Consider the following 26,174-nt stretch of genomic DNA (forward strand, 5'->3'; position numbering starts at 1 on the left):
ACCAAACAGTCTAAGCTAATGAGGGTAATGCTATAAATATTGTCATATTCAAGGATGGATACCTAATTTAAGATGGCCCAATCAAAGAGAAACCCATAATGGCAGGAGAAGAAAAATCCACTCCTGGTGAGGACAGATAAGAAAAAACAAATTGTGAAAACTGTTGGCAGTCATCTATGAGCTAGGAAGGAAGCATGTCCTAGGATGAAGGAGAAACTGGGTCCCTGAAACACTGAAACTCTTGGTTAACCCTTGCCAGAAGCCAGGACTTTTTAGTTACATTAGCTGGTAAATTTCCTTTATTTTTTTCAGCCAGTTTCAGTTAGGTTTTCTTCTATTACTTGCAATCAAAAACATCCCAATTGATAAATTCATCCATGTCTAAACAAATACTTTCTTATGTGAATTAACTCAAATGTTCAACATTCCTACCCTGTAGTTAAGGCATGCTTTTGTTAAACTATCCTTATTTGATAACACTTTCAGACATCTTCTGAAAACACTTCCAAAAAACACTTCCAGAGACTAATTTCTGAGCAAGCAGGGTAACCACACAAGAGAGCATTTCTCCTCAAGACAATATAGACAATGGGCATCAGAGAAATCAATCGCCCCATTCTCACTTCACCCTCTTTTCTGGCCCTTCCTCTCTAGACCAGTGGTCCCCACCTCTGCTAAGTCACTTCAGTCATGTCTGACTCTGTGCAACCCCATAGACGACAGCCCACCAGGCTCCCCGGTCCCTGGGATTCTCCAGGCAAGAACACTGGAGGGTTGCCATTACCTTCTCCAATGCATGAAAGTGAAAGTGAAGTCGCTCAGTTGTGTCTGACTCTTAGCGACCCCATGGACTGCAGCCTACCAGGCTCCTCCGTCCATGGGATTTTCCAAGCGAAGAGTACTGGAGTGGGGTGCCATTGCCTTCTCTGGTCCCCACCTCTAGCACTAGGAATATATTGGGTTGACAAGTCTTTGTTGATGGGAGTGTTTTCCCATACACTGCACAATGTCTAGCAACAACGCTGTCCTTTCTATACCCATAAATGAGAGGAGAAATCCACCTCCCAGTAATTGTGACAATCAAAATTTTCTCTAGACACTGTCACATGTCCCCAAGGGGACAACATCACCTCTGGTTGAGAACCACTCTTATAGACCAATAGTTAGGTCTAATGTACAGCTGACCTTCATTGTTTTACGACAAATGCCTCCCCTCTCTAAGTGTTTTCTGAATCACAATCGTTACAGGCCTGCGGCCCTCTCCTAGACCAGACATGAACGTGTAAGCCTTCCTCCTCTATTCTCTGCCTATGCTGAGCTTGAGCTCTCCACTGAAGGTCTTCTTTCCAGAAGAAATGTACCTAGTCCTCTCTGACTTCAGCCTGAAATCATTACCTGAGCTGCTCCCTGCACCACCCACCCAACCATTTCTCTTGGGCTTCTCTGAGGGGATGTTTGCTTATCTGTGGTCACTTATTCCACAGCTCAGTCTACCATAGCTGGGTTACCCATCTCCTCCATCAGTATATCATGGGTGACAATTCCATCCCAGTCTCTCCACATTGCATTGACTGACACACTACTCTCCCTAATCTATCCTTAAGACTTATAACCACTGGAAATGTTTTCATAGATTCTCAAATTGCTCTAAAGCTTTAATGTATTCCAATAAAAATCTCAGCTGGCTTTTGGGGGGCAGAAAATGATGAGCTGATTCCAAAACTGAAGAATTTGGAATGGTCCAAACAATTTTGAAAAAAAAAAAAAAAAGAACATAGCTGGATGACTAACATTATCTAATATCTGAACCTACTATAAAGATACAATAATCCGATCAGTGGAGACACTGATATAAGACAAACAAGACACGAAACAGAAAAGAAAGTCTGTAGATAGACACCCATATATGGACAATCAATTTTCAAGCAAACTACGAAGAAATTCAGTGGAGAGGGGACAGAGAACGGTCTGTTTAGTAAATGGTGCTGGAACAGTTACATACCTGTATGCAATAACTTAAAACTTCAATCCATACTTCACCCATACACAAAAATTATCTCAAAATGGATCATAGACATAAAAGCCTAAAATTATAAATTTTATGGAAAAAGAGGAGAAAAACTTTTGTGACCCTGAAACAGGGAAAGATGGCTTAGATGCAACACCAAAACTATAACCACTTAAAGAACAAACTGATAAATTTGACTTCATGGAAACTAAAAATTTCTGCTCTTTAATAGATGCTGTAAAGCAACTGAAACCATAAGCCAGGAGAAAATCTACCAAGCCTGTATAGCAGCTTTATTTATAATGGCCCAAAACTATACGTGACCCAAATGTCTATCAATAAGTGGATGGATAATCAAACTATGCTGTACCCACAATAGGATATTACTTAGAAATAAAAAGCAATGAACTATTAACATACACTGAAAAAGAACTGAATCTCCAAATAATTACACTGAGTGAAAGAAACCAGACAAAAAAGAGTAAAAACAGTATAGTTCCATTTATTTAAAATTTTAGGAAATGCAGTCTAATCTTTAGGAATGGAAAATATTAGTTACTGTCTGATTAGTCATTTTGGGGGAGGGCGAGGGAGCAATTACAAACCTGTAAGAGGAAACTTCTGGAGGAGATGGATATTTCATTACCTTGACTGTGGAGCTGGTTTCACAGGAGTGTCTGTATATATGTGTGCATGTCAATTTATGAGATTGTGTACTTTAAGTACAATTTATGATATGTCAACTATGGGTCTAGAGAAGGCAATGGCACCCCATTCCAGTACACTTGCCTGGAAAATCCCATGGAGGGAGGAGCCTGGAAGGCTGCAGTCCATGGGGTCGCTAAGAGTTGGACACGACTGAGCGACTTCACTTTCACTTTTCACTTTCAAGGATTGGAGAAGGAAATGGCAACCCACTCCAGTGTTCTTGCCTGGAGAATCCCAGGGACGGGGGAGCCTGGTGGGCTGCCGTCTATGGGGTTGCACAGAGTCAGACATTACTGAAGTGACTTAGCAGCAACTATGGGTCAATGAAGCTTTTTTTTTTAAGGGAAGGGGACTCGTGCTACATACTGTAAGCATGTAGGGTTATGCTGCTCTCGTTGCTTAGTCACTAAGTCACATCTGACTCTCCTGTAACCTCATGGACTGTAGCCCGCCACGCTCACTCTGTCCAGGGGATTTCCCAGGCAAGTATACTGGAGTGGGTTGCCATTTCCTTCTCCAGGGGATCCTCCTGATCCAGGATCAAACCCAGGTTTCTTCCTTGGCCATGGATTCTTCGCCACTGAGTCACCAGGGAAGCCTAAATTGGTTCATCCTACATCAGATTTCAAGGCAGGAAGTGGCTTTGTCTCATTGTGCTATTTTAAATTCTGCTGTAGTTTAATACAGTTAGAATTTACAATTCCTGGTACTTAACATAAAACAGCCGAGGTGATGCTAAACAGTGAATAAAAGGTCCATGGATGAGAAGAAACTACATAGAGCCTTGAGAAGTAACAATCTAAACTATGTTTGTTTTAATTCTCCTTTTAAGTATTTTCCCAGATCACCACCATCATCACCACCTCCTGCTATGGTCTTAAGGATGTGGTCTAATCAACATCTTCCAGCAAAAAAAAAAAAAAAAAAAAAGTGGGATAGAGCTAAGTGACTTGAATTTTCAAAGATAAAAATTAAGTAACATACTTTCTGATGATAGTATTTTTCCCTGTGATTCGACCAGAATCAACTTCTTTTACATACAAATTGGTAATACCTTAGAATCTCACTAAAAAAACCACCAATGTTCCCCTAAGACATAAAACTGACATATACTGATCTATTAATTTCATTTCAGTATATGATGTCAAGTGCATTTAAAAAATATACTCCAGGGCTTCCAAAGGCTTATTTTAATCCACTGGGACTGGTGTTAGTATTTAATTTATCCTAGACCTAAAAAACCTTCTGCTTATTCTCCCAGATAATTGATTCTTGATTTGTTAAGATACTAAACACTATGCTTTACAACCTGAAATATCAAACCCCTGGTGAACTCACTCCTGTGCCCTGCACAGAGCAAATCCTCTCAGCAGGCCAGGGAGCACCCAGGAGAGCAGACCACGCCCTCCCCTAGACCTGATGTCAGCCCCGGGGGACGGTCCACACTGACCCCTCAGTAAACATCTGTCCCACAGCAGTGACACAAGGATGCAGAGGTTGCCATGAAGATGCCCTTCTCAGTTTTTGAAAAACACAAATGCTAAAGAGTAAAAACTCTTCCTGAGTAAAAACACATAAACCACCACCAATAACAGTAGAGTCAGCACTGGAAAATCTAGGTGTAGTAAGAGTTCAGCAATCAAGGCTAATGTCACCCCAAGTTTAATCTCACTGATCTGTAGGACACAGCAGAAATTAAAAATCATTTCTTCCCACACAATAAAAAGCACAATGCCTAGGCCAGATTAATATTTTCCAATAGAGGAAGAACCTAAGCATCTACAAAATCGGCAGATATTTCCTGAAAGATTATAGTTCTAGGAAAGAGGCATTTTAAAATCCTTTCCTTCAATATATTAGGCCTATTTAAATTTATTATCATTTGAATTTTTATGCTTTAGAAAAACATCAAAATTTACCCTTCCAGACTAGGCACCCATTTCCACATGCCAATAAACTTTATAGAATATGCTTAATAAATCTTTCCTCTCATGCAATTGCATTTGTGGAACTCTCTGCATACAATTTCCTTATGGGAGGAATCAAAAGCTACCTGGGTGATGTCAGAGGTAAAGCAGAACCCAGAAGGCCACTGGAAAGAGAGGTGTACAGGTCCTGGCATGTTCTGTGGGCATGTCTTAGGTTCCAATACAGAAGCATGGAGAAGTCCTCATCCTTATCCCAGAAGAGATGGCTTTATATAAAAGCATGTTCAAAGACAAGGCCTGTGTATTCAGATGAAAGAGATGACCCCCAGAAGGCTCAGAGGTTGAGGCCTTTACTGCAGAAAAGCAGAGAGGGAAATCCTAAGCCATTTCTCACCCAGCTGCTTATGTCTGACAGTCATTTGCCACAAAGAGTCAAAGAGCAGGAAGTCTAATTCCCAGAAGTCAGAGCCGCAGAGGAAAATGCAGTGATTCTAAAGAGAAACGCTATCAGTTCAGTTCAGCCGCTCAGTCGTGTCCGACTTTGCGACCCCATGAATCGCAGCACACCAGGCCTCCCTGTCCATCACCAACTCCCAGAGTTCACTCAGACTCACGTCCATTGAGTCAGTGATGCCATCCAGCCATCTCATCCTCTGTCATTCCCTTCTCCTCCTGCCCCCATTTCCTCCCAGCATCAGAGTCTTTTCCAATGAGTCAACTCTTGGCATGAGGTGGCCAAAGGACTGGAGTTTCAGCTTCAGCATCACTCCCTCCAAAGAAATCTCAGGGTTGATCTCCTTCAGAATGGACTGGTTGGATCTCCTTGCAGTCCAAGGGACTCTCAAGAGTCTTCTCCAACACCACAGTTCAAAAGCATCAATTCTTCAGCGCTCAGCCTTCTTCACAGTCCAACTCTCACATCCATACATGACCACAGGAAAAACCATAGCCTTGACTAGACAGACCTTAGTTGGCAAAGTAATGTCTCTGCTTTTGAATATGCTGTCTAGGCTGCTCATAACTTTTCTTCCAAGGAGTAAATGTCTTTTAATTTCATGGCTGCAATCACCATCTGCAGTGATTCTGGAGCCCCCCAAAAATAAAGTCTGACACTGTTTCCACTGTTTCCTCATCTATTTCCCATGAAGTGATGGGACCAGATGCCATGATCTTCGTTTTCTGAATATTGCACTTTAGGCCAACTTTTTCACTCTCCACTTTCACTTTCATCAAGAGGCTTTTGAGTTCCTCTTCACTTTCTGCCATAAGGGTGGTGTCATCTGCATATCTGAGGTTATTGAGATTTCTCCCGGCAATCTTGATTCCAGCTTGTGTTTCTTCCAGTCCAGCGTTTCTCATGATGTACTCTGCATAGAAGTTAAATAAGCAGGGTGACAATATAGAGCCTTGACATACTCCGCTATAGGAACAAATGAATATGAGCAATGGTTCCCCACAGAGGGCCCGACTTACTACAGCAATGGAGTTAGGAGAACAATACAGAATTCAGCTGCCCCGTTCACACAGCTCCCTGGATGATGGAGCTTTGGGGACTGCCACGCCCCACCAGTGTAGCATCACTAGTCCCATCACTAGTCTGAGTTGACGCAGTGTCCTGGTAGTGCTGGTATGTGACTTAATGTCTTCCTTTCAGTTGCAGTTTTAGGTGTAAACTCTCTTCTTTTTAAAGGAGTACAGCTGCTTTACCGTTTTGTGTTAGGGTCTGCTGTAGAACAAAGTGAGTCAGCTGTATGCACACATATTTAAGAAGAGTTTGAGGCTACACTTTAAAATATGTTCAAAGAAACTGTGACAAGCACAGTGAAGTCAAGTGTACTCGGTCAAAATTCTGCCTTTGATGTGACCCGCACTGTGGATGAAGACGCTGTAATTCACATCTTTATAGAACAGAGTGTATCCACACCCTTGCTCATCATCTCTTTCTAACTCAAATATTTCCCTAAAGAAGGAAAGGCTGCTTTCCAGTCCTGGGTGGGTGGGAATGCTACATTCTGGCCATGGTCAAGAAGCAGTCTCAACACGCAAACCTCATGTCTTCTGAGTTGCTGGCTCCTCACTTATCAAACAATGGTATTTAAAAGCAGTTTTCTGTTACGGTTTCTTCCAGCTTCAAAATCCTATGGTTAAACTTTTCTGCATGTACATCTATAATATCCCATTTCATTTTTCTCAATATCTGTCTCAAAACAGAGTTAGGAGAAGTAACCTGCATACCATGCTGAGAAGGATGGGCAGGGGTCAAGTGAAGAATTATTCTAGAAATAGGCCACTCCCTGAGCACATGGAGTTCCCGCACAGCTTGATGCTACAGAGCCAGAACATGTGTGGGGCCTGTCTCCTTCACACACCTAGAAATCTCCTGATATGAGGGGTTAACCATGGAGGGAAACAAGGAAAAAAAATCTACTCAAGAGGCCAGCTGTCCTCTTTAATACCCTCTGTTGACGGAAGCGTTGGTATACACTGTCACTCTCTAGAAAGTGCTGCTCAAATGATCTGGCTTTAACAGAACTTCTTCAGCTTACTTGGCAGTCCTTTGCTTAACTCGACAAGACAGAAAGAAGTGATGGGAGGGTGGGGGTAGGTTCCATTCCCTTTATGTTTTATTTAACGAAACACATAGAGCTTACTGCATGTCAGGTACCGTTATGAACATTTTACAAATACTTATTAATTTAATCCTCAAAACATTCCAGGATAGAATAGTATACATGATTTACAGATGAGGAAATAAAGACACAGAGCGATGAAATAACCTTCTGCAAATCATAGGCTGGTTAAATGGCAGAGGTAGGATTGAATCCAGGCAGTGTGGCTCTGAAATGCCTACTGAGTAACAGACCCAAGAAGGTGGCTTTTAAGAAGAGAGCACAGTGGGCCATCTTCTGTAAGCCTTGCTGAAAAGTAACATGAGTGGAAGTCACTCAGTCGTATCTGACTCTGCAACCCCAAGGACTATATAGTCCACAGAATTCTCCAGGCCAGAATACTGGAGTGGGCAGTCTTTCCCTTCTCCAGGGGAATCTTCCCAACCCAGCCATCGAACCTAGGTCTCCTATACTTCAGGAGGATTCTTTACCAGCTGAGCCACAAGGGAAGCCCATGCTGAAAAGAAGTGTTCCCCCCAAAAGCTTCCAAATTCCTGTCTGATTCAGGCTTGCTAAAAAATCATCCTGGTAAATTTGAAAGAGAACTCACCCTCATGCCTTTGGACATCCAGAAGCTCACTTTGATTGCCTCGTACCCTGCAGCTCCCCTAAGAACAGCAGTTCTCAGCCAAGGGTGGCATTTTAAACTAACCCAGAGAATGGGCTGAAAGGTCACAAGCCCCCCACTCTCCCTTTCTCAGCACCCAACACACATGCACACAGGTTTCGATTTGCACCCCCAAGTGTGTTTAGAAATGTGCACATGTATTTTGATAAACCCCCCTAGGTGACCCAACTCTCCCTCCCCTGGAGCAAAGCTAAGGTTTTCCTAATAATTTTGCAAAGGTGGGAAGATCAATCTTGCATTGTTTCTATCTCCCAAGTCTCCTCCCCCAACCGCCTCACAGAAGATAAATGTAGGCGTGATAGGGGATGCTGCAAATACATACCAAATACCAAACTGGCTATTCGATGAATACATAAATGCAATTGACATTCTTTCACAGTCTGAAATCCTCTCTTTACTCTCAGGATATATTACACCATTCTCTTTTTATATAAACATGCCACTTTAAATGCTAATTCAGATGCAACACTCAATTTTTTCTTCATTTTGTTTCTTGGTTTCTAACATTCAAAATGACACTGGACTTCCAATTGGCTTCAACAATAGTTATTTTGAATTTTTGCTTCCATATTTGTGGGGGTGGGAGGGAAGAAAGTGCTAAGAGGAAAACTAAATTCATTTTAAAACTTATCCAAATACTGTTTACATGCCCTTTATTTTGCTTGAATTAAGCCCTTTTCCTCTCTTTCAGAAAATCTTGCCTTTACCTTGCTGAAAATCTCATAAATCTAATTCGACTCAGTTGTAAAACCAGGGTGATTCCCTCTCCTTGCATTCTAGAAACAACCTCATTTTACTCAAACTACTTTTCCTAACAGCTTGTCAAGGCAGTATGTTCTGGATGAAATACAACTGGCCTGAATATAAGTCTTCTTTTTAAAAAATACAGAGACCTACATATGCCAATGACATCAACCTGAGTCTATCCAATTATATAGAAGACCACTTCCTTTTTTGTATCAAAATAAGGAATTTCAATCTAAGAAATAAAGCAAGTCCCCTAAATATGAACCTTTAATTTGTGAACTTTCAAAAATGTGAAAGTGCCCCTGTGTGCCAGCTGTTGTACTACTGTACTTTTCAAGGTAGTGTATTGTAAAATTCGAAATGTATTCTCTATTTTTTTGTGTTTGTATTTTCATGTATTATTTGTGTGAAAACTATTATAAACCTATTACAGTGTGGTACTCTATAGCCACCACTTCATGGGAAATAGACGGGGAAACAGTTGAAACAGTATCAGACTTTATTTTTCTGGGCTCCAAAATCACTGCAGATGGTGACTGCAGCCAGGAAATTAAAAGACGCTTACTCCTTGGAAGGAAAGTTATGACCAACCTAGGTAGCATATTCAAAAGCAGAGACATTACTTTGCCGACTAAGGTCCGTCTAGTCAAGGCTATGGTTTTTCCAGTGGGCATGTATGGATGTGAGAGTTGGACTGTGAAGAAAGCTGAGCACTGAAGAATTGATGCGTTTGAACTGTGGTGTTGGAGAAGACTCTTGAGAGTCCCTTGGACTGCAAGGAGGTCCGACCAGTCCATTCTAAAGGAGATCAGTCCTGGGTGTTCTTTGGACGGACTGATGCTAAAGCTGAAGCTCTAATACTTTGGCCACCTCATGCGAAGAGTTGACTCATTGGAAAAGACTTTGATGCTGGGAGGGATTGGGGGCAGGAGGAGAAGGGAATGACAGAGGATGAGATGGCTGGATGGCATTACTGACTTGCTGGACATGAGTTTGAGTGAACTCCGGGAGTTGGTGATGGACAGGGAGGCCTGGCGTGCTGCAATTCATGGGATCGCAAAGAGTAGGACACGACTGAGCGACTGAACTGAATTATATAGCCAGTTGTGTTAGTTGGGTACCTAGGCTAACTTTGTTGGACTTAGGAACAAACTGGACTTGCAAACATGCTCTCAGACTAGAATTCATTCATAAGTAGTGGACCTACTGTGTCCTAATCCAGTACACCTAGTTCAACCTATCTACTGTGAGACAAGCTGTCTTCTAAGTCCAATCGGCCCAGCTCCACCCAGAAGCTTCCAATAACTTTCAGGGTCTTTTGCCTCTATTGTCCTAACCTCTCTGATAACACACACTCTCTCTGCGGCTCACTCTGGTCTTCTGTCTCATACCTAAACATCCTTTCTTGCCCCTGCCGAAGGGATACAACATGGGAAAGACGTGAAATAAGCTTATCACCTTTTTCATGTACTTTTTAACATGTTGCAAAATGGTTCTTGACAGCACCTCCCCTATCTGGTTTTGTCCCTTGTCAGTCCCCAGAAGCACCCACAGACTCAACTTCTGCTGTGCTAAATGCAGCTCAGAGACACCCTGCCCAAAAGTATGTTCATTTCGGTGAGACCCCTCCAGAGCAAAAACACCTTTAAGATCCAACTGAATGAATTTCAGTTCTTTCAGATCCAACGGGATGGATGTCTGGCACTATGATAAGTGTGTTTAAGATGCTTCTTTGTGGACAGGAAGATGAATTTCCTAGCAGACTGAAACTATGTTATGCCAGCAGCACCTTGCCCTATTTACTCCATGACCAATCCTACTAGACTTCAACCATCTCAGAAAAACAATGAAAGGAAAGGAGGAATGGAGAAGGGACAAAACTCAATGGAGAGAACAGTGCTGTTGCTAGATCGAGAAATTAAACCTAAGCCAAGAAGATACTTCAGTTGCTTTCAGTAATTTCAATACTCCCAGCAACTCCTCAGCATGTAGGAAACATACTTTTCCAGGTCTTGTGTGCAAAGGAGGAGCTGCTTTCTGATTTGAGTTGCTACTGCTGGATGTGTGGGGCCAAAAAAACATAAAGCCAAGAAACTAACTCGCCATGTGTCAGTTGCTGTTTCAACTAGAATAAAGTGGTAACTACAGAGAGCCTGCTCCTCTCTCCAGGGAATTCCATGAAAAAAAGAAAAAGAAGCCCTTTATCTTGTAGGGCTATTTATTTATCAATTAACAAAACATGATGGGGTCCTTCACAATTAAAGGGGACCGTGGTTTTGCTCTGAACTATCCATCAGCTCACACCTTGGGCTTTTACCACTTTCCCTGTCTGAAAACAAACACCACAGAGAGCGTTTTATCACTCAGCATTGTCGTTTTAGGACTCAGGTTCAAAAGACTAGTTAAGGGACCCACCAGACCTTTTATTAACCTTTTAATAAATATGGACAGTTTAGATCCGCTGTTATTGGAAATTTTACGACTTAAATGCTGTTAACATCTTGAATCTGGAATTTGCTCTAGTTTAGCCATCCTACTGGGTATTTAGTATTTCACTGCATGACCATCTCATGATAGGATATAGAGCTTTTGACAATTAGCTAAGAGGAAGGGGAGCAGAAAGTATGGCAACTTCTGTTCCAAGGACAAAGAGAAGGAATGATCTAGAAGAATCTGGGAAAATGGCTACTCTTTGTAAGAAGAAGGCAACTAGCTAAAATCTACCCTACAGGGAGTCAGACAGAGATGGGATTTGAGGTCTTGAAGTCAGTAAAGGGCTGGAAGAACGTCTGGAAAACTGACCTGGGGTCACTTGGTTATTAAGTAACATCAAGTCTAGAAACAATTTCCTTTAACCTCTCTTTCTGATGACATTTGCACTGTTAAAAACAGAAAAGTCACAATCATTGTCTTCACAATCTTTTAAATCACATGAGAAACACAGACCTCAAGTTAGCCCTGGAGAAGATGATCGTCAAGTACATATTATTGGCAATCTCTATTCCTTTTTTTCTAGACAGAATATAGTTTGCTTTTTTGTCCTTTTCGATTAGTAATTTTTTAAAAAGCCACTTTCTATGTTTCTTTGTTTGTAAAAGCTTTAACTTTTATATAATACATATGTATGCATTATATCACACATATGTTTTGATCACTTGATTCCAGACAAGCAATATCTATAAGCTTACTTAAAACAATACTAACCTTTTAAAAATCTGGTAAATCTATGTGTCTGAATGATGAAAATGCATTTTAAAAATATTATTATTCCATGCACACAAATTAGAAGTGGCAGATGTAACAAAACCAGGTGCCTTCTTTCAGAAGACAGCTTTTCTGAAGGGACAAGCCCTCTGAAAAGTTCAATCACATGCCCAGGTACCACAGACCACATGGAATGCATCCCATTGCATAGTTGCTCGCTGTTGACACAGAAAGACAACAGAAGAGCAGGATGAAATCATCGATCTTTCCGGGAGAAGTCATAAAAGACTTGAAAGCATTTGTGCAGTAAATTGTACAGTAAATAAACGGAGGAAATGTTAACAGGTTTAGTGATCATGATGTGGGCTAGCACCAATACCTAAGAAAAACTCACATGTGCTTGTCTTCATTAGATTTGTGCTGAAAACTCAGAGTGGCACTACATCCCAGAACATCGATGTCATGTCATTAATTCTTTGAGGAATACTTGTATTTAATAGAAAATTTTAAAAATAGAATGTTTATTTCTTATTTGCTTTACTTGCAATTGTTAATTTTTTCAAAGTTCACTAAAAAAATGGTAGATTTATTTGATATATATATGATGCTTTATTCACCTAATTTGATCAATAGATCAGCAGATTTTTATTAGGAGGGGATTTTTAATTGACTTATATATAATTTTATCTTTCTCTTACTAAGTATTCAAAGCATGTAATCCAAACAAACTAATGTCATCATTCTTATTTTTTTTTCTGTTAAAGATTCCATTCTCTCAAGTAAAGAAATTTAAATATTTTCCTATGTATTTCTCCCACCAACTGATGGCTATCAGCTAATATAATCAGATTTGAGATTTATACAAGTACAAAAGGAGATATGGCCTTTCAATAAGTATGAAGAAGCTACTTTGTTAATTAACATTATCATCATAATAATTTATAGGAAATTTGCTAATAGAAAAAAGCACCACATTTATAAAGGCTAAAATGAAGATTTGACTAGATTTCTAAAGTTTTTAAATAAAGTATAAAAGACAAGCCTAAGATACTTTAAGGATTAAAAAAATTATGAGAAAGAGATTTTTATCTATAAATATATTTTATGTGGATATTTCTGTTTTTCTTGTTCCTTATTTCTCATCATGATGGAAAATATAAAAAAGTTTGAACTTCTACCAGTCTAGGCAGAAGAGTCCTAATCATTATGCAGAAGAATGGAGGTTTTTGATTCTAAAGGCATTTTCTATGATAAACTATTAGGCCATCAACCTGTAGCATCCAAAGATATAAGCTGGGAGCCAGTGAAAATTTATTCAGGCATATTCTCCAAGAATAACGATCCAGTATCCTTCTGGCAACTAAAAAAGTAGAGATCAAATGGCTAGTATTGAAATGTTCCTAGCTGATGAAGTTTTGGTTCCCAGATACAAAGACTGAAAATTTCAAAAAGTAGTCAAAAGAATGAATTCTTTCAACAGTCACTACATACGTTTCTAATTCTCCAAGTTGGGATTTGCATGAACTTACCTTACATGTTATACTTATTTTTTTTTAAAGGGCATTGCCCCACCCACTAAATTCAACATAAATCAGACATCAAATCCAAATATTTCTAAACCAGCCCTTATATAGTACTAGTTGAGAATAAATCGACCTTAGTGCATTATTAAAGGCAATTAATTGTATTCCACAATTTGATAATGAAAAAAACTATGATTTGTGCAAATATACTATTAGCCTTAAAAAGAAAAGGTTGAAACACACAATAAAGAAATCAAGTCAATGTTCACAAATTTGCTATTTTAATACAAGAACAATACATGAATCAACACAGTAAGTTCTAGATCTAGTAGAAAGGTTAGCAGATGCAAAGTCTTCATTAATTCAAAGGCAAAAGTGTATCATTTACTCTGCAAAAATTCATAGTATGAAGAACAATCATGGATTTCTAGATCATGTAGAAAAGCACTAATTCTTTAGTCAGATCAATTTAAACTATCTGCAGACCAAATAATGTTTTTGCTTGATTACATAATAGAATTTTTAAATTCAAGCTTATCCCAGGAATAATGCATTTTGGCTGACAGGATGCGTGAGGAAAAAACGCTGGAAACTTTCTTCAAGTTATTTTGAAATCATTAATTCTGACATTTATAAATAAGTGCAAAGCTTTGTCTTTTCTTAATTCAGTTGATTATCATTAATCTTTTGATTGTCATTGAAAACCTAACAAGTCAGAGAATAATGACATTATACACTTTATCCCAAAATATGAAGGAATCAATAAGGAAACTAAATTATTCTACTTACAGACTTCCTCTTCTGGGAAGACTCAGCTCCTTCTGCAAAAAAAAAAAAAAAAACATGTATATGAGATGCTGCCTTAACCTTAGACTACTAGGAGACCAAACGGGTAACAAGGTATCTTCCTTGTTATGCTTGATTTGGCATTTTCTATACTGAAAAGATTTTAGTGCAATTATTTTATACTGAATCCCTTCTTACATTGTCCCTTTTATACACTGTGTTTAAGGTTCAAACACAGATTACCTAAATTCCAAAGCAGAAAAGACATCAATCCTTCCAAAGCAATGACAGTCAAATACTGAGTACATGACACTATAATTGAGGGTAACGGAAATCTGAGCAAGCAAAGAACTTAACCAAAAAGGAAATAGAAGGAGGAGGGGAAATTCTGCAGGATTATAATTAAGCCAAAAGTGAAATGAAAAGGGAGTTAAATCAGACTATTTGCCCCCAACAGAAATAAACTCACGCAAAACGTTGTGTCTACCGAAGATCATACTTTTAAAAAGAAACACAGCAAAAGGTTTCCTTCTGGTGTTATTTCTTAAAGCAAATGTGATTTATGATTTAGAGTATTTTTTAAAGTAGGTTAATGAACCTCTCAAAAGGTAACCAGACAGCAACAACAATTAATAAATTGCTTTATTGTTTCAAAGGATGCTCTCACACTTATCTCAAATTAAGATCATTATCTACCTTTCTATGGAGTGTCTACGGGAAAACAAAACAAAACAACCCAGCAAACAAGCCAAACAAATCAATAAAAAGGGATACAGAAATACTTCCACCCACTAGTGGAGCTTTCAGAAGCCTGGGCATTCGAGAATGATTACTTGATGACGATAACTAAAGAATAGGAAGCAATGAGTCATCTGGCTATTTTAACTCAAAATTTGAAAGGCTTGCCTAAATTTGGGCCTTCATTCCCATAATTATCATTTATTTTTTTGCCCGCCTGGAGTTTAAGCATCATTTTCTGAAAGGTGCTTCCCCTTCAGCTCAAACTCACCTTTCCTGCTCCCTGTTCTTATTGGATCCTTAAATGTTTGTCATGGCCTGTGGCCTCCCATCTTACTTCTAAAGCATGCAATTTACTTCAGCACAGCTTACCAAAAAAAAAAAAAAAAAAAAAATGGACTTGAGAGTAGGAGCCCAGAGGAGGATCCTGCCTTAAACAGAACTTAATCAAAGTTATTACTTTACTCTCTTATTAATGGGAAAATGTATTTTGATATAGAGTTATAATAATCAGATGATTAATTGCAAGAAAAAAAAAAAACAATTTTAGGGACAGAGTATTTTCTTCCTTTTCCTAATAGCTAACCATTTTCTTTTCAAGGGCTCCAGGGTTCAGTGGTGGAATGTTTTTTGTTGTTTTGAGTTTTTCTTTAATCCTTCATTAGCCCCAAGAAATTATAGTGTTTGCGGAACTTAGGCCCCTGATTCCAAAACATAAATACACCTTTATTTGCTAAAGCCTCTAATGAGGAGAGAAGTGTTTCTGACCAAGATAGTTTTCTTTGGAAAACTGAAATGTAAATAGAACAACCAATGAATAATTTTCTATATGTGTGTCTTGGGTTATGACAAGCCCTGAGAAATCTGTTTTGTATTTAGGTTAAAAAGAAAAAGAAAAAAGAACTTCCTAGAAGTAATCACTCACCAGAGAGTTTCTTTTAAAAAGAAATTACTGATCTGAAAAGGAATTCATACATACAACTGAATCACTGTGCTGTACCCCGAAATTGACACGCTATGGCAAAGCAACTATGCTTCCATAAATAAAGAAAAAGAATCCCTGAGACCTACTCTACAGCAAAAGGCCTAGAGCCTAATTAAACAAATAAATACTTCTGTTTAGTAAGCTCATCTGACAGCAGCTTTAAAAGAAAAGGAGGGGTACCCGAGGTGTTAGCATTAATAACAGAAAAGAAGTCAGATGTTTCAAGTCTGTAAACAGATCACTCAGAAGATAAGAGGGGAAGGGCCAAATAAATGATCCCCAAATAGTTCAATCAATCATCTTCCACCAAATGTCCCAACAGAAAACTGGCTGCTTTGCTCTGAGAAAAAAAAAAAAAAACAAAAAACTGCTGAAATGGCAAGATAAGGGATACAAAGCCAACTCTGCTTTTAATCAGAAAGTCTTTCCAACAGCTCTAGAATTATGAGTTCTAAACAAGAAGAAAGGTCACAGTGGGAAACCCCGCACTGCCGCTCCCCGGACGGCAGCCGAGGTTGCAGGCAGAGGAGCACGGGACATTTAATAGGCCACTGTCAACTGACCTGCAGGGTCCACGCTAAACTAGCTGAGGAGCTAATCCACCTGACGGCTTGAATGTCAGGCGCGGAACTGGAAACTCAATTTGGTAGCAAATTGGAATCAGATGTGACGGTAATAAAGTGAGAGAAATGAATGTGCTGTGGCCAAGACCTTGTGAACAATGGCTGCAAAAGCCTGCAAATGCCAGGAAGGCTGAGATACTGCAGATGGAGCCAGGAAGGGCTGTGGCCCTGCCTCGTGGGACCACACGCTGATGAACCTGAACTGGTTGGATGCAAATGAGCAACATTAGGCACTTACTGCCCCAACCCCAGCGATATTGTGTGTGTATCCTCATCTTATTCTGTTAGTGTCAGGACAAGGTCACTAACACACACTTATATAATTAGGTAAGGCATACGGTATTGGGCTTCTCCGGTGGCTCAGACAGTAAGGAATCTGCCAGCAATGCAGGAGACCCAGGTTGATCCCTCGGTTGGGAAGATCCCCTTGGAGAAGGAAACAGCAACCGATTCCAGTGTTCTTGCCTGGAGAATTATGGTATCAGTGCCATGCACGTGTATGCATACTCAGCTGTCTCTGACTCTTCGCGACTCCGTGGACTGCAGCCCGCCAGGCTCCTCTGTCCGTGGAATTTTTCAGGCATGAATACTGGAGTGGGTAGCCTTTCCTCCTCCAGGGGATCTTCTAAGCCTAGGGGTGGAAACTGCAGCTCTTGCATCTCCTGCAGTGGCAGGCAGATCCTTTACCATTGTGCCACCTTTTAGTGGCCAGTCATAAACCAAAGCTTGTGCTGAGTATATGTGGAACATGTGTTGAAAATTTAGCATAAGAACAGAGAAGGGATGAGGGCAGAGAGAGAAAAAAAGGATAAGAAACATCCATCTGAACTAAAAAGTGTGATTATTGATCATCATAAGTTAAAGAAATACATATGAGTATACTTAAGAATATTAGAAATTTAAAATTATTTTCACGATGTTGATTTTTCAGGGACTTCTAATATTTTTAGAATCACTTTATATCATTATTTGCTTAATATTATGATCTTCTTTGCCTTCTTTTCTATAAATTCTAACTGGCAAGTCTAGTGTACATACACTAAAAATAAAGATGAAGAAAAGTTAATCTGCCTAAGCACTTGGCTTTTCATCTTGTGATCTCTTGATAAGACTGAGGACACACAGGTTCCTCAAGTTCACATGGAGAATTTCTGTAAGTCCAGAAAGAGAAAGGATAACAGGTGATTCTTTTCCCTTCCTTTTCCTTTCGGCCAACCTTGGCCTCAAACAGAGAAAATAACTTGTCTTATTCATAAAGACAACTGAGAAATAGCTGCAATGTTTAATATGTATTAATATCCACAATGGCAACTTTAAAAGTATATACTATTTCTGAAGTATTAATAGCTCTTCATACACAAATAAAATAACATGGTTATACCTGCCATGAAATCTTTGAACTATTCTTTTTAACTGATGATAGGCCAGTTATGATTTAAAAAAGAAAGGAGATGTCCATAGATTGTGTTACAAATAAAATCTCCCCTCCTTCAAGAGGTGGGGCTTAACTCTCTTCCCCTGGAAAGGGGCGGTACTTAGTGCATGTGTGCTAAGTCACTGCAGTCGTGTCCAACTCTTTGTGGCCCCATGGGCTGTAGCCCTCCAGGTTCCTCTGTCCATGGGGATTCTCCAGGCAAAAATACTGGAGTGCATTGCCATGCCCTCCTCCAGGGGATCTTCCCAACCCAGGGATCGAACTAGTGTTAGTGTCTCTTACATCTGCTGCGTTGGCAGGTGGGTTCTTTCACCACCACTAGCAACACCTAGCAAGCCCCTGGGCTTAGTGATTCCCTTCCAGAAAGAAAGGAGGGACAGGGAAAAGCAGCAACTTTTCAGTGGATAAATCTGACAAACACCATCTGAACCAACCAACGCTAATGATGCCGATGATAGGCATAGATATCATGCGCCCCTGATATGATGTGATGGGAAGGACTTCATCTCTGGGGCATTCTCTCCCCCAAACCCTTAGCTCCCATTTCATTCTGGGAAAAAAAAGAAACAAAACACCAGGGAAACCCAAATTTAGGGTCATTCCATAGAACATCTTCAAAACTGTCAGGGTTGTGAAAAACAAGGAACAACTGGGAAATGGTCACAGATCAGAGAAGACTAAGGATAAACAATGACTACACGCAACGTTGGATCCTAGACTGGATTTTGACTCGTTAAAAAGGACATTAGTGGAAAACCTGGTGATAGCCAAATAAAGTGTGTAGTTTAGTTAACAGTAATGTATAAATGTCAATTTCATAATTTTGACAAGTGTATTAAGGTTACATAAGATGTTAACACTAGTGGAAACTGGGGGAAGAGTATGCAAAAATTCAACTATCTTGCAACTTTTCTGCAAATCTCAAATGGTTAGGGCAAGCACACTGATTGAAACCGCCCACCCTGGCCAGGTACCATAGTAACTATTCGCATGAGTTGTCTTATGACAGGAGATCTTGATAAGGAATATGTAACTAATAAGCCACCACCAACTGGAAGAGTTCAGGAAAGGTCTAAAGGAGACACTGCGTGTCCGTCCACTTTCCAGAATCCCTCTTGCTAGCATCCATCTTGGCTGAGCGATGCGTGCGCCACCAGGAAAGACTCTGAATTAGAATGATTGGTCACAGACTACCTGGAAACTAATCCCATCACCATAAAACCCAACATTGAGAGCCACACGGCAGAGCAGTTCTCCTGGGTTCCCTTACCCTACTGCTCTCCACCCGGGTGCCCTTTCCCAATAAAATCTCTTGCTTTGTCAGCACATGTGTCTCCTCGGACAATTCATTTCTGAGTGTTAGACAAGACCTGGAAGGGGTCCGCCTTCCTGCAACAAAATGATTTTCAAAAGTTTTTAAAGTTCTCTAAAAGTAGGAGAGAGAAGTAGGGAGAAATAAAAACTGTGTGTTGTGTGTATGTGTGTATTTTAGAGCAGTGATCCCTAACCTTTTGTGGAAAATAATTTTTCCATGGACTGGGTGTCAGGGGGGATGGTTTTGGATAATTCAAGTGCATTACATTTACTGTGCACCTTATTTCTAATCTAATGCTGCTGCTGATTTAATAGGAGGTACCAGAACCAGAGATCAAATTGCCAACATCCGCTGGATCATGGAAAAGCAAGAGTTCCAGAAAAACATCTATTTCTGCTTTATTGACTATGCCAAAGCCTTTGACTGTGTGGATCACAATAAACTGTAGAAAATTCTGAGAGAGATGGGAATACAGACCACCTGACCTGCCTCTTGAGAAATCTGTATGCAGGTCAGGAAGCAACAGTTAGAACTGGACATGGAACAACAGACTGGTTCCAAATAGGAAAAGGAGTACGTCAAGGCTGTATATTGTCACCCTGCTTATTTAACTTATATGCAGAGTACATCATGAGAAACGCTGGACTGGAAGAAACACAAGCTGGAATTAAGATTGCTGGGAGAAATATCAATAACCTCAGATATGCAAATGACACCACCCTTATGGCAGAAAGTGAAGAGGAACTAAAAGCCTCTTGATGAAAGTGAAAGAGGAGAGTGAAAAAGTTGGCTTAAAGCTCAACATTCAGAAAACGAAGATCATGGCATCTGGTCCCATCACTTCATGGGAAATAGATGGGGAAACAGTGGAAACAGTGTCAGACTTTATTTTTCTGGGCTCCAAAATCACTGCAGATGGTGATTGCAGCCATGAAATTAAAAGACGCTTACTCCTTGGAAGAAAAGTTATGACTAACCTAGATAGCATATTCAAAAGCAGAGACATTACTTTGCTGACTAAGGTCCGTCTAGTCAAGGCTATGGTTTTCCATTAGTCATGTATGGATGTGAGAGTTGGACTGTGAAGAAGGCTGAGCACCAAAGAATTGATGCTTTTGAACTGTGGTGTTGGAGAAGACTCTTGAGAGTCCCTTGGACTGCAAGGAGATCCAACCAGTCCATTCTGAAGGAGATCAGCCCTGGGATTTCTTTGGAAGGAATGGTGCTGAAGCTGAAACTCCAGTACTTTGGCCACCTCATGCAAAGAGTTGACTCATTGGAAAAGACTTTGATGCTGGGAGGGAATGGGGGCAGGAGAAGAAGGGGATGACAGAGGATGAGATGGCTGGATGGCATCACTGACTCGATGGACGTGAATCTGAGTGAACTCCAGGAGTTGGTGATGGACAGGGAGGCCTGGCATGCTGCGATTCATGGGGTCACAAATTTTAGTCGGACATGACTGAGCAACTGAACTGAACCAGTCTCTGGAAGTTAGGGACATCTAAGTTAGAGCATGGAATGTATAAACTAATAAATACCGAAATATTCTAAGCTTATTATAAGGTCATAATTAATCCAGTATTTTAGAAAGTTATAGAATAGTCTAAATGAGAGAAGACTGTGACTTGGACCATCAGTGAAAATGGTCAGAGCTTGGTTTGAGATATGTTTTCATAGAAGTTACGAAAGAACTAGATGTGGAAGATGGAAGATAAAGCCAGAAAGAGTCAAAGTTCTTGGCCTGATCAAGCGGAGTTTGAGGGAAGAATTTCAGTCTGGATATGTCACATTCAAGATGTCTGTGAGAATAACAGAAATTTCCAAACAGGTGGTTGGACAAATGAACCCAGGGTTCAAGAAAGAGATCAGGGCTGGAAATAGACATTGAAATCATGAATGTATAAGATGGTATGTAAAACCATGGCCTGGAAGAGATAGGAAAAGAGAGGACAGACAGAAAAAGAAGTGGCACACACACATAAGTATTCACACAGGGCCGCTTCAAATCTACAGGCGGGGAGAAGTTTGCTAGTGGTTCAGTTCAGTTCAGTTCAGTCGCTCAGTCGTGTCCGACTCTTTGCGATCCCATGAATTGCAGCACGCCAGGCCTCCCTGTCCATCACCAACTCCCGGAGTTCACTCAAACTCATGTCCAGCGAGTCAGTGATGCCATCTAGCCATCTCATCCTCGGTCGCCCCCTTCTCCTCTTGCCCCCAATCCCTCCCAGCATCAGGGTCTTTTCCAATGAGTCAACTCTTCGAATGAGGTGGTACCACTGTTAAATGATGTGCTAAACTATGCAAATCCTCAAACCACACAAACCGAAAGAGGCTAGCAAGCAAAAATACTACTGGGTAGATACCAGCTCTCACACAAGGCAGCTTCACAGACAAGGTCCAAAAATGGGCAGGAACTAGGAAACGAACCCCCAGAGAACATGACCACCTCTGGGGACCAGCCCTGTTAGGACACCTCTGCTGCTCAAAGCGCAGCTCAGCTTCCCTCTGGGAAGGACCTTCGACAGGTCCCAGCACCTTCCCTTAGCACTCAGGCAGGCACTCCCCATGAGTGTCCCATTCCTGGTGGGTGTCAGCATGATACACCTGGGGCCCTGCCCTAACTGCCCAGGGGGCAGGAACAAGGAAACACTGGCTCCCTTCCTGAGCACAGTAGGAGGTGGGGCCAGCTCCACCAGGCTTCACACCACAGGAGGTCCTCGGAAAGAAAGGGAAGAGGATTTGGAACTCAGTAACCCACCCTCCCCCCAACCCCTAAGAGAAAAGCAAATTCCTGCAAACAAATAGAACCCTGAGAGCCAGCAGGTACCATTCCTCACTATTTTCCAGAAACCATTAAAGTTCCCATACTCCTCCATATCATCGTCCCTTAATTAGTCATCAGTGGCCTCACCCTGTCATCAAGGGTGACTCCGACTACTCTGCACTGACAGACAAACCATTAATTTAGGGAGAGAGTTTAAAGAGCCAAGATGTGTCAGGCTGTGTATCAGGCACTGTCAGGGACACATAAGGAGAAAACAAAACAGATTTAAAAGCTCCTTGGGGAAACACATACACAGGACAGGAGAGATATCACCAGGTGCAAGAGTATGCAGTATAATTGAATGAGTAAATGGTAACAGGAGAGAGAAAATAAAAGGGGATGAGATAATTCAGCTCAAGCAGTGGTTCTGAACGCAGCCTGGCTACCCATCAGTGTCACCCAGGGAGCTTTGACAAATATCGATGTCTGAACACCACCCTGGAGATGGAGAGAGAGTTTTTTGCATATGCTGTTTCATGAGGCTGGCACTTCTAAGTACCCTTAAGGGCACATTAGTTGGATTTGTTTTTTTTTTTAATGGAATACTGTTACTATAGTAGTGAAGTGTGAGGGTTTTATTGTTATTTCCTTTCCAAGTGGGAAGCATGGGGCAAGGAGGGGTGTCCCAAATGGAACTCTTCCTACCCAGTGGGGTGCAAATTTAACTAGGGGTATAGGCTCAGCCAGGGATGGGCTCTTTTAAGGGAAGGTTTTCATCCCCATTTTTCTGACCTCCAGTTTTACTTGTGAAGGCAGAAACAGAGAACAGAAGAATACACACACCACACCCTAGAACCAGATCTTACATGAAAGGTTGGTTCTAAAACTGAGTTATACTCAAAAGTGGCTCACGTTCAAACCACCCTTGAAAAATCCAGTGAATTGCCCATAATGTACACAGCTGTCTGCATACAAACTATAGAGTAAAGCTGGAAAAGCAGCAGTAGGAATCTACAGAGATGCCTGGTCTTTTAAACCATCCAACTGGTAAAATAGCGTTGAAATCTCTCTCACAGTGAGAATGTGAGTTGGGTGGAGAATCTTAAAGGATTTCCCTTTCTTGCAGGTTTTCTTTCATTCTATTTCTGTATTTATAACCATAGTGCACTTTAACATATTTATTTGTGGCAGTAAAGTTCAACAAAATAAACCATAAAAGGCACACTAAAATGCTTGCTTGGTTTTCGTGTAAAGTTTACTTGATCACAACCACATGCTCACTTTCTCTGACAAAACACAAGTAGTTACTGCCTTCCTTTCTGAGTTAGCTTTTTTTGCCTTGCACTGAAATCAACAGTCATGGTCCTCAAGACTTGGCATTCATCTCCTACGCCTTTCCATATACAACTTCCTCAGTCACAATATGGGTGTCTGGCTCTTTGGGTTTTGTAAGATTCTATAAAAGATGGAGTCTACGAATTTCCTACCAAATTCACTTGGCTGCTTGGTGCAACACTCCAGCCTTCCCATGAAGTGTCCAGAGATGAGAGATTGCCCAGCACTGCAAAGCCAGGAGATGGTGGACACAAAATCTGAACCTCCATTATTCCACCCCAATTTTTGCCTACATTCCAAGGGAAAGTGCCAGAAAGCAGGTCAAAGTGGTGATATGAGCAACAGGGAAGGGGGTGGGGGTCTGAATGAGTACATAAGCAGAGAGGGTTGGCTTTAATAAAAAAATAAATAAATAAAATGTTTTTTAAAAAGGAGGGCAGCTTTTCCTTTTAGAAGGAAGAAAAGTATGGGTAAGAACAGATACCTTTTAAACAACAAAGGAAAACGGAAGTAATTTACTTAGAGTCCTGTAATTTCAGAAACAGAAGGCAAAATCTTCCGCCAAAGGTGAAAACAAGGGACACATGCGGGGATTAAAGTGAGCAGAATGTTTTTTGTGTCTTTTAATCCGTTGAACACTTTTTAGTAAAGGCTGATGAGGCAAGTGCTGAGGTTAAATGACTTGGCTTGCTTCAGAATACAGTGTGGAAAAGCCTGGAATAGAGTTTTTTTCAAAATATGCAGTAGTACCACGGGAGGGGGGTGATCAGTTTTCTTTAAGGAGAGTCAAGATGGTTTCTTGCCCAGTGATGTTTCCCATCATTGATAAAAACAAAATCTGGTGGAACTGACAGTATTCTTGACCACCAGGCTTAGCTCAGGTTAGGTTAAACTGATGACAACGTTCATCATTTGAGCCAAAGTAATTGCTTCAAAGATAGCATCTGATTCAATCTGGGAAAATAAGATGCCAAATAATGCGTGTTCTGGGCTCCTGGGAAACAACTCCTTCCCTTTTCCAAGAGAGCTAGCAAGAAAGGAGGGGCATTAATCCCAAGACACTAACAACAGCGGCAGGGCAGAAGGTGACAGAGAAGAAAGACAGGTAGAAACTGGGTCTTGGGTGATTTCTTTGAATTAATGGATCCAGTCTTGCCTCTACCTGAATTTCTCAGTTATGGGAGCCAATCAAGTCCCTTCATTGCTTAAACCAGTTTAACTTGCTGTTTCTGCTCCTTGCAAATCAAATATTCCCGAGTGATGCAATACTTAAGCCTGGCCTTTCTTCAGAGGCATCTGGGAGTTGGCGAGGCAGCCTCAGGAGTGGGCGAGGACAGGGGCATTCCAGAAGAGGAAATGGATGCAGCAAAGCAGGGTGGGGTGAAACAGCATAGAGCTCTTAGTAAACTTGGAAAGGCCAGAACAGGAGGTAGAAAGGAAAAAACAACAGGACATGAGTCTGGAGGGAGGCAGGCAGAGGGAAAGCCATAGGATTTTAGGAGAGTCTTTCTTTATCCTATAGGCAATGAGGAATTCAGAGAGCATTTTAAGTAGAATAAGATGGTTAAATTTACACGTCAAAAAGGATCACTCTGGTAACAGGGTGTAAATGAGTTACACAGGAAAGTAACTCAGAGGCTTATTAATTTATCCAGGAAGCATAGCTCAGTGGCAGGACCAAGAAAGAGACAGTGGGGAAAGAGAGGAGGGGCAGATTCAAGAGAGAAATGTGTGCCTAGGATCTATGGGAGCTGAAAAGAAGTGCTTAACTTCTGGGAAAGTTTAGAACATTTAGGAGCTAAGTCAGTAAAGAATCCACCTTCAGTGTAGGAGACGCAGGAGATGTGGGTTCGATCTGTGGGTAGAAAAGAACCCTTGGAGTAGGAAATGGCAACCCAGTCCAGTATTTTTGCCTGGGAAATCCCATGCACAGAGAAGCCTGATGGGCTACAATCCATGGGGCCTCAAAGAGTCAGATAGGTCTGGGCAGCTAAACCACTGGGCAGGCACCATTCAGAGATGAAAGAAGAGGGCCATTCAAAAGTCAAATCATGAAATCCGAATGTGGATAAGGGGATGCAAAACCATTTAATTTAGACCAGAGGGTCCCTGATGGGAGAGAATGTGAGAGAGATTTGCAAATAAGATTAGAGCAAAGGACAGGTCTTCAGAACTCTTTTTTTTTTTTTTTTTAATGTGGACCATTTTTTAAGTCTTTATTGAATTTGTTATAATATAGCTTCTGTATTATGCTTTGACTTTTTGGCCAAGAGGCATGTGGGAATCTTAGTCTGAACTCACACCCCCTGCATTGGAAGAAAAATCTTAACCGCTGGACTACAAAGGCAGTCCCCCAAGTCTTTCTTGCATGAAAGTTAAATATCATTAATCACAACCCCCTCTTCCACTTTAAATTTTTACACAATTGGTGGGAATTGTACTTCTTTACTAAGCCCACCTTTATCCATCTAGCCACAGTTCCTAATGTGGACCACGTGGTGATGTGCGTTATCTTCTTCAATTTTCACTATTATTTTCATTTTGCGGAACGGAGGCACAGAGCAGTACGTAGCTACACAGGTCACAGAGCTGGTAAATGGCTTAGCTTGTCTTCGAATCCACAGCAGTCTGAGTCGAGAACAGTTTTATTTACTTTTCATCACCAAGTAAGATTTGGTGTGTTTGTACTAGCGACGCCCCGGCCCCCTTCCGCCAGGGATAACACTCCCTCCCCCCACCCCCAAGTAGGCTATATTGAGTTGCATTCATACTTGA

General features: G+C 40.9%; 1 protein-coding gene across 9 annotated transcripts in view; it reads right to left on the bottom strand.

The window, feature by feature from the left end:
• The window catches only part of MAST4 (microtubule associated serine/threonine kinase family member 4), a 618,855-nt gene that overhangs the window by 279,518 nt on the left and 313,163 nt on the right, over positions 1-26,174 (bottom strand). For all 9 annotated transcript variants that reach the window (XM_042233730.2, XM_042233728.2, XM_042233727.2 and 6 more), the window contains one exon: positions 14,205-14,236. In XM_042233730.2, the coding sequence (XP_042089664.1) occupies positions 14,205-14,236 (32 nt within the window). The remainder of the gene's footprint in view (positions 1-14,204; positions 14,237-26,174) is intronic.

Source organism: Ovis aries, chromosome 16 (assembly GCF_016772045.2).
Source record: "Ovis aries strain OAR_USU_Benz2616 breed Rambouillet chromosome 16, ARS-UI_Ramb_v3.0, whole genome shotgun sequence".
Lineage (NCBI taxonomy): Eukaryota > Metazoa > Chordata > Mammalia > Artiodactyla > Bovidae > Ovis > Ovis aries.